We start from the raw sequence: 17,290 nt of genomic DNA, 5'->3' as shown, positions 1-17,290 counted from the left end.
TACTTATGTAAATCAGGTATTTCTGTTTTATATTTTTAATACATTTGCAAACATTTCTAAAAACCTGTTTTCGCTTTGTCATTATGGTGTATTGTGTGTAGATTGACGAGGAAAACATTTATTTAATCCATTTTAGAATAAGGCTGTAACACAACAAAATGTGGAAAAAGTGAAGGGGTCTGAATAATTTCCGAATGCACTGTAGGTGTCGGGAGAGGGCGCACGTTCTGATAGGGAGGCATCTGATGAAAAACCAACTACACTCTGTATGGCAAGGCTTGTTTAATGTTTAATATTATGACAAAATCACATTACATATGCAATCTCAGGCCTGACATACAATACTGAACTAAAATAACACAAAATGAAGTTGTAAAATCTTTCATTTTGGGGAACATGATCTCAAGCCACTGTAAAAGACAATTTCAACAATGTATGTTTTTCACACAGAATATCAAAAAGAAAACTGCCATTTAATTATAATTGCAATGAAATAAATGTAAATATATTATAAAAAGGCTTTTGCACGTCATCCCTCAGATAAGAAATGTACAAAATATTTCCAAAGAATTAATGTAAAATAAATTGTACTGCAACGTGGTACTGTTTTTAGTTTAATTGTCATGCTGCTAATGAAAGGAAAAACAATAATCAAGCAATGGAATTTGAAATCCGATGCCAATCATTCATTTGACAAAAGTGGTAAACCAACAACAAAAAAATCTCCATAATATCAGTATGCTATATTATGCTTTATTATATCCTATGCTATAATATTATATATTACATTATGTGAACTGTGACGTGTTAGATATTCTAATGAAATGTAAGATCATGCTTTGTCATAAAGTGTTGCTCTACAGTAAATGGATGTCCTCTGATCATTTTGGTTTATAGAATATTAAGGTATATTGTGTTTCAGTTGCAACTTGATTATTAGCACATACAGTGACGAACAACCAATGTTTTGCTCCCCTTTATAACAATAAACCAAAATGTACCATTGTGAGATGTAGACAGAGATTTACATGTTGATTCAAAACAATAGCCTACATGATAAAATAGCAACAAAAAAAGTGAAGAAATGACCTAATAATATCAGCTTTGCTTATGTGTTCTGTGGTGAAATTTAAGGGATTTTTATCATCCGATTCAGATTGCTGTGGGCATGTGGGACACTGACATTATATGTAAGGATACATTCTGTTTGCAGAATGCTATTACAGCCTTCAACAGTAACAGCTAATCATTTTATGTTCATTTGAGAGGTTTTCACTACAGTCTCTCATGCTGTCTACATTCCCCTTAGCTCCCCTAATCCTCCAGTTCTTCTCTTCAACACACACTGTGTTGTTTGTGTAATTCTACTCTGGATTCATCACAGCAATTCCCAAACCACATGATGTGAATATTAGAATCTTAACACGGGGAAAGGCTGACAGTCTTGTTGGCACTTGTAACAGAAAAACATTTAATATTGTGGGTTATTCTGACTTACTGAGTGAAAAATGGTTATCTTATGAATAAGGAAATAAAATGATTAGACATAAAACATACACACACACACTGTACTATTGAACATAGGAGGTTGGTGGCACCTTAATTGGGGAGGACAGGCTCCTGGTAATGGCTCGAGCGGAATAATTGGAATTGTATCAAATACATCAAACACATGGTGTCCATGTGTTTGGTGGCATTCCATTCACTCCGTTTTTGGCCATTATCATGAGCCGTTCTCCCCTCAGCAGCCTCCTGTGCTATAGAACTATACACATTGATACCAACAAAGGCATAGAAGTTCAGGCATTAGTTAAGCGTGTGTATAGTGTATCACTGCACATGGAGATAGCTGAAGTTAAGCCATGTTCTTTCCTTTTAGCATATAGCCACCATCATAAATACATCCCTATTGGCCATTCAGTATTTATTATGTTCAATATTCAGGGTACAGTCAGTGTGCCCAGAATGAAATAGTCCAAAACTGAAAGCAGAGTGGCTGAATCTTGAAGGCACATTGGATATTGTCATTACTATAAGTAATATGATGCTTTTTGTACAATAAACCTTTTCATGACAATATCATAGCAATTCCCTCTCAAAAGTCACAATGTCGCCAAATGTGAACCTGTCATATCATGCCAGAAACCAATTTTTCCAAGAGCCATCATCTTATGTAGCAAGACTGGGGAAACAGATAAAGCATGCTGAATAATTTGGCACCCCAAAAAAATTATCTGCAAGATAAAAGACACATTTGTGTGGAAACACCAGTGCTACTGTGTGGAATGGTGCAATGAAGGGATGCCATAGCCGTGTAGCATGCCATTGTATTCTACACATAATAAGGACTGCAGTGCAATCAAACCAATACATTACAATGCAATACAATCAAATGTCAGTGACATAAACCTTAATGTGTTTTTTAAATCTGTGCAGGGATATTATTTTCCAGAGCATTTTGTCTCTATGCAACTCACTTGGTACTCATTTGGCAGCAAAGGAACTAGAAGTGTACAGTATGTGCTTGACCCATTAAATGCAGGCATAAACATCTCTACAATCAAAGCTCAAAACATTAAGACATATCATCAACTGTAATGCAAAAAATAAATATAAAAAGTGATATCGTTTTTTTTTTTTAATTCTCAGTCCAGGTGATGCTGTAGTTGTAATAATGGCTCTATGTGAATGACTGATATCATGTTGCCAAAACTCCTCCAACTCCTCACTCAATGTAAATACATTATAGACAAGCCAGCCAATGCACACATCTAGTCCATGGGGAAATCTTCCTATGCCCCATTTACACATTATTCATTCATCATCCTCATCCTCATCATCAAAGAAAGCCTTGTCCTCACACAGCGAAGTGTGAAGAGCAATGGGCACACCACTGACCAGTACCAAAATGTGAATGTCTGATTAAATGAACCATTCCTTCTTGCTCTCATCAATGGTTTCTGTGAAGGCTGGGTCATTGACAATGATGGCTGCATCGGCACAGTCCGCAGACTCCGCCCCTTTGGCCTCATTGGTGTGGTAGGAGCCCTTGTGACGGAACATATGGCGAATAAGGAACACCAGGGTGCAGAGGATGGTGAAGATGACCACAGCAATGATACCTACAAGTATAAAGGACATTATGAGGTACATGACAATGTGTTCTTTTGAAAAATCGATTACTGGATTTGACCCTTTTCTATTTATTTTCCTTTTTTATATATTGAATACTGCATTGTTGAGGAAGAACTTGCAAGTAAGCATTTCACTGTACTGTTTGCACCTACTGTGATAAGCATTTCACGGTATTCGGCGCATGTGACAAATAAAATGTCATTTCATTTAATTTGACCTTTAAAAACCTCAACAACCCTGTATAGTAGGTGAGTTGATTATTGCCCCTATTCACCTCCGATAATTGCAGCGTTCCGATCAACTCCATCCTGGCTAACTCTTTCCTCGTTGAATGGGAATACAGCACCAGCTGAAGAAGGAAACAAAAACAGATCAACCACAAAATAACCAAACAATGCTAAAAAAAAAATGAAATGCTATGACACATTTTTTACAGAGACAGAACATGTCAATTGTAAACTGGCACACTTTGGCATCTGATTATTAAAAAAACCAGGACGGGCGATAAATATAGCATGCGGTATATGCACAGTGTGTGAGTCATGGGGGGAAGTAGGCGTGGGCTGAGTCGAGAGGGGCAATCTGCTCTTTTCATCTGGCATCTCTGTGGGCACTCTAGTCCATTTGAGTGGATTCTGCAGAATATGTGCAAATCTCTCATCACATATCACCGCCCCAAAAATACACACACACACACACACACACACACACACACACACACACACACACACAGACACACACACACACACACACACACACACACACACACGCACACACGCACACACGCACACACGCACACACGCACACATGCACACACGCATGCACACGCATGCACACACAGTGGAGCAGGGATCACAGATGCCTCTTACAGGGAGCTGATCTGTTGCCTTTGGAGCACTATGCAAGGCTCAGATCAAATGATACAAAGATTCTTCCTCTTATTCTCATGTTCTTCATCCAAAGCTCTCTTAGTAAAAGTCAGAATATCAATAGTGTAACAATCTATAACTAGTCCCATTAGGCCTAGCTGTGGGACAATTGAAATTGTTTATATTAATCCTTACTAAAGCAGTACCACTAAAACGATTCATCTGATTTATTGAAACCTCATATGCCTCCGTAGGTTAAACATACAAATAGTCACTTAGAGTCCCTGAGGGATAACATTTCATACAGAGCAGACCATTCCCAGAGCAGGCAGGAGATAGATATTGTGTTCCCAGTAATGGAGAGATTAAGAGAAGAGAGGGTGAGTGGCTGGGCAGCAATAGATCTCATGTATCTGGAAAGCTCATTCCTTTGTGTCCAGAGAACACACCCAGGATCAATACTCTGACCCAGTGATAACCATCCTGTAGACCTATCCACAGGAGCTAAACAGCACAGCACATGGGTTTAAATGGTTCAATAGCTGAAGAAGAAAAATACCACTATTAAATATCATGCCTTGAAGTTTTAATTAAATGTCAAATCTCTTTGGAGGACTGAGTGGACTGCTGGTGCTGCTAGTTGACCACTGACAATATATCTACTGTAAAGGACTACTTTTAAAATGCAGTATTCAAGATGGTGGTATCGAGACGTGAATAAACACAACAATTCAATAGAATAGAATAAAATCCTATGATATGAATAAATGGTTCCATTGGTGGGACAAATAAAGGGGATAGATAGAAACACAGTGATTTACTGTACCTGAGTCCAGGTGCCAGGGGTCATTGACAGCAGCCATGGGTGAGATGGTGAGAGGAGATGCCCCGCAGTTGGACTCCACTAGAATGCCCTGGGTGGTCACTGGGGCGACGATGCCAGACCTCAGTGCTGCCTTCAGAGGGGCAATGTTGTTGAACTGAACTCTGGACAGACAGCCAACGAACCCTGGGGTGTTGTACTTCTCTATGAGGACTGGGTCAATCTGGCCAGTTTCTGATTAAAACAAAGAAAAAAGAAAAACCATCACAGTACTTCTAGATTAGATAGGAGTTCTTCTTGGAGCTGCTGACTGATGCTGCCTGACCACTTAATACTGGTCTACCACCACGATGCACTACTACTCAGCACAACACCGTAAGCCTCCCCAGTTTGATTTATGTTCACTTGAACCTAGTCTCTGGTTGGTGATACTGTATTCCCTGTCCCTAGCTTCCCCCAGACAGGCAACTACTGTAGAGACTCCTACTGCAGATATGTTATACTCCAGGGAAAACAGAGTATCCAATTCTTTTGCAATATGTTATTCTCCAAGGCAGATAAAGAAGAGTAATTTCACGCTTTCATGTAAGAAGGATGTTTCATATGCCCCCAAGTTGAAAAGACAAACACATCCTGTTTGGAACATTAGCCATGCATTATCTTTAACCTTTCAGAAAACACATTGCAATATCTACAGAAAAATAATTCACCATCTTAGGTCAGTCAGAGAGCTACAGTGACCATGTCTGTTAAAAACAACATAGGCCTGCCTTGCATGAAAAGGAAATGACAAAAAATATAAATATATCTGAAACAAAGAGTTGCAACAACAACACAAGGTCAAGGTTTACCATAAGTGTCCCCAACACCTACATATTTACAGTGTAGTTACAGGTTGGTTGTTATTGAAAACACTATGCCACCTCAAGTTTGTCAAATACAGAAGAGTATTACCTGGTTGCCCTGTTGTCCTCCCTGAATGAAGTGGCGCTAACTCTGAGTCTGCCCCCACGGCGCAGCCCCTTTATCCAGAGCAAAAGTCCTTGTCTTATACAGTGCTACCACTGCCTGCTGTATGCCTGTCTATGAGACATGCTTGTCTGTCTGCCTGTATGTTCATCTGTCTGCCAGGAACATTTAACTCTGTATCTGCCCTGCTGCCTTTCTGCCTGCTAATAGTCTGTTTATCTTCTTGCCAATATGTCTATCAATCTCTCTGTCTGTCTTCCTGTGTTTATACCTGTCTGTCTGTCTGTCAGCCTGTCTGTGTATCTGCCAGGGTGTCTATGTGCCTGAAGCCTTGGTTAGCCAGCGAGCTCTGAATGTGAATGCACCCTAAGTGATTCAGCCCAGCTCCTTTCCCTTCCTTCTCTTCTCTTCCTTACAGCCAGACAAGGCAGGGAAAACTTGATGATGTCATGGATCAGTGAGCTAATACATTCACAGACGGAACGAGGCTCGGAGAAAACCTGGATGTGCGTAAAGGATTACAGGATGGGGATCAGTACCGGGCCTTTGTGCTCCCTCCCTCCCTGAGGATGATGTCAGAGATTGTTGTTAATTTATTAATCGAGTGCAGCAGCAAAGCACTCTGGGAAGTTGTAAGGCTTTACCAGCCAGGCACAATGGGGCATTCTACTGTTCTCAGAACAGGATCAGTGTACTGGTGTCTGACTCCTGCTAACACGGTGCTGCTCCCTCCCTTAACGGAAATCAAACACGCCATGCCATGCGCACATCACTTTATTCTGTTTTCTATTCTACCTTCCTCTATACTGTGTGCTGCAGTGGTGTGGTTCCTGATGGCCCTATGATCCACAATGTTTTACCCTGCGTTTATCTGAGTGGTGTGGGTGTACTATAGTAGGTGTACTATATCAGTCAACAGTGGCGATTTTAGCCTATAAATCTTGGTGGGGCACACTCCATTTTTTTTTAGATGCATGACAGCAAAGCCACTACACAACGCTAAACAATACATTAATTGCACTATAACAATGACAAATGGTGCCCACAAACTGTTAGGGCCTACATAAAGCAGTCCCTATACCTGGCTATCAGTGGAGCCTTATTTGGCAGCGGAACAGTTAATTGAGCCTCATTTTCTGCCTTTTTATATGGCTGACTTGCTTAAACACATGTGGTTTCTACTGACAATTGAGATGTACAAACTATGGCATTAGGGAACGATGAGCGGATAAGAGGAAATCCGTAATTTCGATTAAGATATTAATGAGCGAGCTAAGACGGATGTAGTCAATATGACTATACAGCACTTTTGAAATGTACAACGACATAATTCAGAACATGAGACGTTCTTACAGTATTCTCCCTGTACACCAAGTCAGAACCGTAGGATAAATAAAGGGGACATGTAAGCAAACAATGAAAGCTCTTACAATATTTGATGATGACATTTCTCTAAAACAGGACATAGGCTACATGTGTACCACCAAGTCAGAACAGTTGGCTAAGGTATTATGGGGAAAGGGACCAAATTATTAGGGTGAGGTTACTAACAGCTTACTACACAAAATACAGTTAGTATTACTTTCTTAGCTACATATCTCCTTGGCATATTACATAATTTATGCAGCAGCATACAAGACATTTTTGGCCTCTCCGTTGTTGTGCTGTGCTCACTTCAACAGGAGTCCTTGTGGGCAAATTGTGTCATGAAACTTCTCTGGATTTATGGTGCTTTCAAGACAACTGGGAACTCTGAAAAAAAACAAGGTTGAATCATGACGTCAGTAATTTTCAGGTCGGAGCTCTCAAAAGAGACCTAATTTCCCGACTTGGAATTCCGAGTTGGATGACCGTTCAAAGCGTATTTTCCCAGTCGGAGCTCGTTTTATTCCAAGTTCCAAGATTTCACAGTCCGGAGTTTCCAGTTGTTTTGAATGCGGCAGAAGTCGTGCTGGATTGTCAGCATGGCCAATGAATTCCCATGGTGTTACGTGTGAATGTTTATCCTTTTAAGCTTGGAAAAGAGACCCTTAAACCCAGACTTGGTCCACACACCCACTCCACCGAATAGCAGGCAGGGGAAGAAAAATAGTGATTGCTTTGCAGCGCTTGCAGTTAGCCACTGATTCCTTCCGAACCACTCATTGTTGAATTTGCGATCTCCAACTTGTTGTGTAATGTTTATGTCCAATGGCCAATGATCACCGATACGTTTTATCTATAATTTCTCTTCATATGAAAAAGATTGAAAATTGTTTGCCAGTAGATTGTCGACATAATTCATGAAGATGACTGTTTGTCTGGCTTGCTAGCTAGGATTTTGAAAGTATGTTGTTGACATGATCAGTCCAATCAAAGCTACGGTAGATATAACGTGATTTGACGTCATTTTATCTGTGGCCAATAACCTTGAGCCTTCTTGAATGGGCACTTCTAATGTAAATCTATGGCAGCACCCAAGGGGGCTTGAACTTTATAGCTCTCCCTGTAGATTTTGCGGTGACGTAGTGTCCCCATGAATGACAGAACACTGAGCCAATCACGGCAGAACTAGAGAAGATTACCAACCCCAACGCTCTATATTTTCCGCTGGCTGTCCCACAACAACAGAAAGCACTGATCTAGGCTGAAACACCTGCATTTTGGAGCTGCCTTAATCAAGATAGCAAAAAAGAGACCATGTTCTTATGCAGCTTTAAAAAAAAAAAATTGTAACATTGTTTTCAAACTGATATGTGACACGTATTTATGCCAAAATAACATGCAAAACAGGCACTGCCCCACTTGCCCTGAATGATGAGTCGCCACTGTCAGTCAGACAAAGCCAAAGGAAAGGCCTAGACAAGGCCTATTGTAACATTGCTCAATATGGGCACTCAGATGGATGTACATGTCTTTGTATCAACAAAGCAAGATTTTTCTGTCAAGGCAACATCACCATTACCAGATATATTGATGCTCTCTTTCCATATATTAATACACCTGGACTAAACCAGGACTAAACAAGATCAATCACTCAGTCATGGATGGGCAACAAAAAATCTGGTTTTGTGTTTTTTCAGAAACACACAGAACCAAAGTCCAGATTTAATCACTCAGGGCCAAATTCAAAGAGATCAATGCAAGTAACTCTGACTTCTGTGTAAATAATACATTGATTCCACGCATGATACACAGCATTCCTTATATTTACACTCCAGTAGGAATACATGGATTATATCTGCACTTACCAAAGACTTTCCCCAGGAATATAGTTTTAACCAGGTTGAACTTGGTGTCAGAGCCAGCAGGCAGAGCGTAGCTGACTGGGGGGTAATGGTCCAACTGGAAAAGAACATCACGATATGGTCATCAATCATGATGTATTAGTCAGTTAGAAAGCCAACAGCCGGCAGTTTTATTTTTGTTAATTACTACCACCTAGTGGTGGATTTTAAACAGCATATGCCTGGAAATCCTAACTGATGCCAGTGTATCATGCATTAGTGAAATCTGATAAACAAACAGAAATAAACTGTGCTAAAAAGCATAATGCATTATAAACCACTTCCACAGGAAAGGTGGGTCTGGTGTGTTGCAAAGAGCCTAATGCAGTCTGAGAGGACACAGAACAAGTATGTATTGTGGATTTAATGGCATCAGCAAATCCCTCTCACTGAGAAGGGTGTCCTCCCTTCCTGATAGCAGAGCACTAGTGTTCTACCTTTGAACTGCTTTATGAAAAGTGCTATATCTATAGTCTATGTAGCTATCAAACTGTATCAAGGCTGTAACGTAACAAAATGTGGAAAAAGTCAAGGGGTCTGAATACTTTCCGAATGCACTGTAGGAGAGGTGCATGCCAGCAGATGAGGAAATTTGGCTCGGATGGAATAAATTATATAGGAAAACCTCCAAAAGTGCAAATGTAAAGTAGGGGAGAAAAAAGCACTACACTCTTAGAAGAAAACTTGCTATCTAGAACCTAAAAGGGGACTTTGAATAACCCCCTTTGGTTCCAAGTAGAACCCTTTTGGGATCCGTGTAGGACCCTTAGCACCCCCAGGGGTACGCGCAATGCTATCGGGGGTACGCCAAATAAAAATGTGATTCACATTTAAAAAAAATCTAATTTAGTCTGAGAGGACTGTTGGATTTAATGACATCAGCAAATCTCTCACTGAGAGTGGTCCCACCCTGGGACTCAAGTGGAGCATTAGAGTCCTACCTTTCAACTGCTTGATGAAAATGAAAATGTTTTTTAGATAAACTACATCATTGTTAAGATTTTTACCTGCAGCCTAAAGTAGTCTGAGAGGGAAAATACATTTCATGACTTAGGCAAATCCCACTGAGTGATAGATCACCCTTTGTGGTAGTGGAACACTAGGGTCATCCTGGAACTGCAGCTGAAAAGTGCTCCATAGATAGATAAAGCAACGTCCTCATTATTATCACCTGCAGCCGTATGTTCCTCTCCTGCCTGGAGATGTTGATGTGGTGGGGCTGCCCGTTGGCCATGTTGCGCTGGTCCAGGTCGATGGTGAACGGCTCCCTCAGGCCTCCCAGGCTGTAGCGGATCTGAAGTGTTCCTGACAGAGGGAGACGGAATGGCCAGTCAGTCCCAATGTGTCTTAATCATATTCATATGGTTGTCCACCCATTATCTCACAGGCTTTGAAACATGGTTAGAGTATCAAACTCAAGTGGCAATTGTATTTTAAATTAAGCTTTACATTGCTAAAATACTAAATTGACCATCACTCTCTCTTTCTGCTGTTTCAGTTATTCATGCATCTGCCTCGGACCATGCCCAACCTGTGTGTTGCACCATTTAATTAGCTATTGAGCTAATTTCCTGTACATTCTGCGGTTCTTTGCTGGCTAAACCATTAACTTCACCGTCCAAGCCTTTCAAACCCTTTAAACGGATGGCCAGGATTGCTCTCACATTCTCTCAAGCATTTTAAACCCTTTGAGCAGTTGCCCTCTCACCATTGTGTCTGAGCACCACAGCCAGGTAGTCCTGGGTCCTGGAGCTGATGTACACAAGAATGCTGGGGGCATTGGAAGTGCTGAAGCTGAACACCAGCTCCTCCTGGGTCAGGTTGCCCTCTGTGGGCAGCAGGGGAGACAGGCTCTTCACATCCCTGATGGCTGGAAGGCCCCCCTCGGGAAGGAAGTCGTAACGAACTAGTGTTCCACTCTCGAAGTAGCCACCCACGTCTGATACACACAGGAGACACAAGGCAGCAATACAAAACATCAGCAGACGTTTGAGAAATTGACAAGCGAATCGATGTTAGCCTCCCAAAAGCAAAGGGTAAAGTTAGAGTTGTAACACTGTGAAGTTGAAATAAAATGGACACATTTAGAGTTACCATTCTCTCACATGGCTGTGACTATATTTTACCTTCAGTGCAGAAGGGCCCGTCATACGCCGTCAATGTGCAGTCGCATGAGTAACCGTTGTATTTCTCCAAGCACTGGCCACCGTTTCTGCAGTGCTGCCCATAGCTGGTGCAGTGGCCAGAGCAGCCAGGCTTCACCCCCGGGGTGACCTTCGCCCTCTCCTCCAGGTCAAGGGTCACACCGTTCATCTTCAGGGCACGGATACATCCTAGGAAGCCCCTCTGGCCACCCGATGCACCTGAAGGATAACGTTTATGACAAAAGGTCTTATTAGACATTAAGGTTTGCAACAATTTTGTTACCAAGTACACTTCTGATAAAACAATTGTAAACTCAAGTTTTTTTTACTTGTTAGTTGTTGACTTGACATCCTAATAGCTTTTGACATTGTTTCTGTGTGTAATGTGTAAACTGTGTGGGCCTGTATAAGTCGGGTCCAAACACCATGAGCTGAGCACCAGTTGTCATACAAACATAGACATATAAACCTGATCATCATTACCCTATGTGGTGGGAAGCAGGAAGGAAGGATGTCTTACCCACATAGAGTTGGCTGTAAAGCTCCAGGCGAGTGTGACCCTGTGGGGGTGCAGGGCGAACCTCCTTGAACTGCCCATCCAGCTGCAGCACAGCCTCCTTCACGTTGCGCTCAGCCACCACCCTGTGCCACTGGTCATCATTAAGAGGAGTAGATGACCTCACACTCAACTCCACCAGACCGTTGCCCACATCAAAAGAAAAGGACACCACCGTGGCAGCTGGGCAGGAGAGGAAAGAGCGAAAGGCATCAGAAAAGGTTTTGGGTGAGGCAGACAAACAGGCTTTAGATCTTCAGAAGTGGAAAGATTTTGTCTCTGCCTTATGAGCCAGTGGGGACAAAGGGGATACGTACGCTTTGGGTGAGAAACTGCTGAATTATGAGGTGGAAATCTGTCAAGGAGGTCTTTTTTGAAGCAAAGATTAAGCTGGGGCTATACAGGAGATTTGAGAGACCTTGGTCTGTGTGGGAGTGGTTAAAAAGTTAACAAGCATTTTTAGGGAAACTGAACTTCCACTTCATGGTTATTATAGTTTTGAGTTTTTATATTCGTTTTTATTTCTATTAGTTTTAAGATTTTTATTTGAAATTCAGTTTAGTTTCAGTAAGTTTTCAGATCTACTTTGCTAGTTTTTATTTAGTAAGTTTTAGAAAATATTTATATTTCATGTTTATATTACCAATATGGAAATAAAACATTTCAATATATTTAATGTCACGCAAAATATATTACAAATACATATACAGTGAGGGAAAAAAGTCATTGATCCCCTGCTGATTTTGTACGTTTGCCCACTGACAAAGAAATTATCGGTGAATAATTTTAATGGTAGGTTTATTTGAACAGTGAGAGACAGTATAACAACAAAGAAATCCAGAAAAACGCATGTCAAAAATGTAATAAATTGATTTGCATTTTAATGAGGGAAATAAGTATTTGACCCCTCTGCAAAATTTGACTTAGTACTTGGTGGCAAAACCCTTGTTGGCAATCACAGAGGTCAGACGTTTCTTGTAGTTGGCCACCAGCTTCGCACACCTCTCAGGAGGGCTTTTGTCCCCCTCTTCTATTTGCAGATCTTCTCCAAGTCATTAAGGTTTCGAGGCTGACGTTTGGCAACTCGAACTTTCAGCTCCCTCCACAGATTGTCTATGGGATTAAGGTCTGGAGACTGGCTAGACCACTCCAGGACCTTAATGTGCTTCTTCTTGAGCCAGTCCTTTGTTGCCTTGGCCGTGTGTTTTGGGTCATTGTCATGCTGGAATACCCATCCACGACTCATTTTCAATGCCCTGGCTGAGGGAAGGAGGTTCTCACCCAAGATTTGATGGTACATGGCCCCGTCCATCGTCCCTTTGATGCGGTGAAGTTGTCCTGTCCCATTAGCAGAAAAACACCCCGAAAGCATAATGTTTCCACCTCCATGTTTGATGGTGGGGATTGTGTTCTTGGGGTCATAGGCAGCATTCCTCCTTCTCCAAACACGGCGAATTGAGTTGATGCCAAAGAGCTCCATTTTGGTCTCATCTGACCACAACATTTTCACCCAGTTGTCCTCTGAATCATTCAGATGTTCATTGGCAAACTTCAGACGGCATGTATATGTGCTTTCTTGAGCAGGGGGACCTTGTGGGCGCTGCAGAATTTCAGTCCTTCACGGCGTAGTGTGTTACCAATTGTTTTCTTGGTGACTATGGTCCCAGCTGCCTTGAGATCATTGACAAGATCCTCCCGTGTAGTTCTGGGCTGATTCCTCACCGTTCTCATGATCATTGCAACTCCACGAGGTGAGATTTTGCATGGAGCCCCAGGCCGAGGGAGATTGACAGTTCTTTTATGTTTCTTCCATTTGCGAATAATCGCACCAACTGTTGTCACCTTCTCACCAAGCTGCTTGGCGATGGTCTTGTAGCCCATTCCAGCCTTGTGTAGGCCGACAATCTTGTCCCTGACATCCTTGGAGAGCTCTTTGGTCTTGGCCACGGTGAAGAGTTTGGAATCTGATTGATTGATTGCTTCTGTGGACAGGTCTCTTTTATACAGGTAACAAACTGAGATTAGGAGCACTCCCTTTAAGAGCCTGGTACGGCAACTGCACCACCCACAACCGCAGAGCTCTCCAGAGGGTGGTGCGATCTGCACAACCGGGGGCAAACTACCTGCCCTCCAGGACACCTACAACACCCGATGTCACAGGAAGGTAAAAAAGATCATCAAGGACAATAACCACCCGAGCCACTACCTGTTCACCCCGCTTCCATCCAAAAGGCGAGGTCAGTACAGGTGCATCAAAGCTTGGACAGAGAGATGGAAAAACAGCTTCTATCTCAAGGCCATCAGATTGTTAAACAGCCACCACTTGCACAGCGAGGGGGCTGCCTATCTACAGACCTGATATGATTGGCCACTTTAATAAATGGAACACAGGTCACTTTAATAATGCCTCTTTAAGAATGTTTACATATCTCACATTACTCAATTCATACAGTTGAAGTCAGAAGTTTACACACACCTTAGCCAACTACTTTTGAACTCAGTTTTTCACAATTCCTGACATTTAATCCTAGTAAAAATTCCCTGTCTTAGGTCAGTTAGGATCACCACTTTATTTAAGAATGTGAAATGTCAGAATAATAGCAGAGAGAATGATTTATTTCAGCTTTTATTTCTTTCATCACATTCCCAGTGGGTCAGAAGTTTACATACAGTCAATTACTATTTGGTAGCATTGCCTTTAAATTGTTTAACTTGGGTCAAACGTTTCGAGTAGCCTTCCACAAGCTTCCCACAATAAGTTGGGTGAATTTTGGCCCATTCCTCCTGACAGAGCTGGTGTAACTGAGTCAGGTTTGTAGTCCTCCTGGCTCGCACACGGTTTTTCAGTTATGCCCACAAATTTTCTATGGGATTGAGGTCAGGGCTTTGTGATGGCCACTCCAATACCTTGACTTTGTTGTCCTTAAGCCATTTTGATACAACTTTGGAAGTATGCTTGGGGACATTGTCCATTTGGAAGACCCATTTGCGACCAAGCTTTAACTTCCTGACTGATGTCTTGAGATGTTGCTTCAATATATCCACATAATTTTCCCTCCTCATGATGCCATCTAGTTTGTGAAGTACACCAGTCCCTCCTGCAGCAAAGCACCCCCACAACATGATGCTGCCACCTCCATGCTTCACCATTGGGATGGTGTTCTTCGGCTTGCAAGCCTCCCCTTTTCCTCCAAACATAACGATGGTCATTATGGCCAAACAGTTCTATTTTTGTTTCATCAGACCAGAGGACATTTCTCCAAAAGTACGATCTTTGTCCCCATGTGCAGTTGCAAACCGTAGTCTGGCTTTTTTTATGGCGGTTTTGGAGCAATGGCTTCTTCCTTGCTGAGCAGCCTTTCAAGTTATGTCGATATAGGACTCGTTTTACTGTGGATATAGATACTTTTGTACCTGTTTCCTCCAGCATCTTCACAAGGTCCTTTGCTGTTGTTCTGGGATTGATTTTCACTTTTCGCACCAAAGTACGTTCATCTCTAGGAGACAGAACGCATCTCCTTCCTGGGCGGTATGACGGCTGCGTGGTCCCATGGTGTTTATACTTGTGTACTATTCTTTTTTTTCTTCTTTTTTTCCCACCTGTCCTCGTTATTGTCTCCACCCCCTCCAGGTGTTGCTCATTTTCCCCAGTGTATTTATCCCTGTGTTTCCTGTCTCTCTGTGCCAGTTCGTCTTGTATGTTTCCAAGTCAACCAGCAGTTTTCCCGTTCTCCTTCTGTTTGCATTCTCCTTTTACTTAGTCCTCCCGGTTTTGAACCTTGCCTGTTTCTCAACTTTGTACCCGCCTGCCTGACCATTCTGCCTTCCTTGACCATGAGCCTGTCTGCCACTCAGTACCTCCTGGACTCTGATCTGGTTTTGACCTTTTTGCCTGTCCACGACCATTCTCTTGCCTACCCCTTTGGATTAATAAACATTGTAAGACTCCAACCATCTGCCTCCTGTGTCTGCATTTGGGTCTCGCCTTGTGCCTTGATAGTACGAACTGGCCATGACAGACCTAGCAGATTTGGACCAGCTCTGCCACGCTGTCTTCCTGCAGGGAGCCACCATTAGAGACATGAGGAGTTGGTACAGGGCCTTTTGGAAGGGCTCAGGTCCTTGACGGAACGCCATGACCATGGGTTAAAGAGCTATTATGAAGCAAATCAGGTAGTTAGCTCATAGCCTGCCTGCCACCTCTGAAAAACTCCAATCACCCAGTAATTTTCCCCCTATCTGTGGTGAGATTGTACAGCCTATCCCTGCTCCTCGAGAACCCTGCTTACCACCTCCGGAGCGAAATTCGGGGAATCCTGGTAGCTGCCGGGGTTTTCTTTCTCAGTGCTTACTTATTTTTGAGCTACAGCCATCTCTGTTTCCTTCAGACAGATCAAAGATGGCGTATATTATTACGCTAATGTTCAGGACGGGGGCTCTCCTGGGCTACGGCAGTTTGGGAGCAACAATTTGCCATTTGTGGTCATCTGGAGGAATTCATGGCAGAAGTGAGAAAGGTATTTGAATCTCCGGTTTCTGGGAGAAAGGCGGCCAGTAAACTGCTTGTCTTACGTCAAAACTCTCGTAGTGTGGCAGACTATGCAGTGGACTTTTGCACGTTGTCCGCCGAGAGTGCCTGGAATCCGGAGTCTCTTTTCAATACTTTTCTGCACGGATTATCTGAGGAGGTTAACCTCCCTGGGCAAGGTGGGACCTAGTCAACAGCCAGTGGAATCGCGTGGCGCGAAATACAAATACCTCATAAATGCTAGAACTTCAATTTCTCAAACATATGACTATTTTACACCATTTTAAAGACAAGACTCTCGTTAATCTAACCACACTGTCCGATTTCAAAAAGGCTTTACAGCGAAAGCAAAACATTAGATTATGTCAGGAGAGTACCCTGCCAAAAATAATCACACAGCCATTTTCAAAGCATGCATATATGTCACAAAAAAACAAAACCACAGCTAAATGCAGCACTAACCTTTGATGATCTTCATCAGATGACACTCCTAGGACATTATGTTATACAATACATGCATGTTTTGTTCACTCAAGTTCATATTTATATCAAAAACCAGCTTTTTACATTAGCATGTGATGTTCAGAACTAGCATACCCACCGCAAACTTCCGGTGAATTTACTTAATTACTCACGATTAACGTTCACAAAATACATAACAATTATTTTAAGAATTATAGATACAGAACTCCTTTATGCAATCGCGGTGTCAGATTTTAAAATAGCTTTTCGGCGAAAGCACATTTAGCAATATTCTGAGTAGATAGCCCGGCCATCACGGCTAGCTAATTTGACACCCACCAAGTTTGGCCCTCACCAAACTCAGATTTACTATAAGAAAAATTGGATTACCTTTGCTGTTCTTCGTCAGAATGCACTCCCAGGACTTCTACTTCAACAACAAATGTTGTTTAGGTTCAAAATAATCCATAGTTATATTGAAATAGCTCCGTTTTGTTCGTACGTTGAGGTCCCTATCCGAAGGGTGACGCGCGGGCGC

The 17,290-nt window shown here is 42.2% G+C and overlaps 1 protein-coding gene across 1 annotated transcript in view; it reads right to left on the bottom strand.

Moving 5' to 3' along the window:
• Window positions 1-267: 267 nt before the first annotated feature.
• The window catches only part of LOC106599303 (contactin-associated protein-like 2), a 61,524-nt gene continuing 44,501 nt past the window's right edge, over window positions 268-17,290 (bottom strand). The window contains exons 18-25 of the mRNA XM_014190466.3: window positions 11,727-11,945; window positions 11,189-11,425; window positions 10,771-11,001; window positions 10,234-10,367; window positions 9,027-9,120; window positions 4,831-5,061; window positions 3,410-3,484; window positions 268-3,122 (exon numbers count right to left, since the gene is read on the bottom strand). Of these exons, the coding sequence (XP_014045941.1) occupies window positions 2,923-3,122; window positions 3,410-3,484; window positions 4,831-5,061; window positions 9,027-9,120; window positions 10,234-10,367; window positions 10,771-11,001; window positions 11,189-11,425; window positions 11,727-11,945 (1,421 nt within the window). The 3' untranslated portion in view covers window positions 268-2,922. The remainder of the gene's footprint in view (window positions 3,123-3,409; window positions 3,485-4,830; window positions 5,062-9,026; window positions 9,121-10,233; window positions 10,368-10,770; window positions 11,002-11,188; window positions 11,426-11,726; window positions 11,946-17,290) is intronic.

The sequence above is a fragment of the Salmo salar genome, chromosome 03, assembly GCF_965601325.2.
Source record: "Salmo salar chromosome 03, fSalSal1, whole genome shotgun sequence".
Lineage (NCBI taxonomy): Eukaryota > Metazoa > Chordata > Actinopteri > Salmoniformes > Salmonidae > Salmo > Salmo salar.
This window is presented reverse-complemented; position numbering and strand designations above follow the sequence as displayed.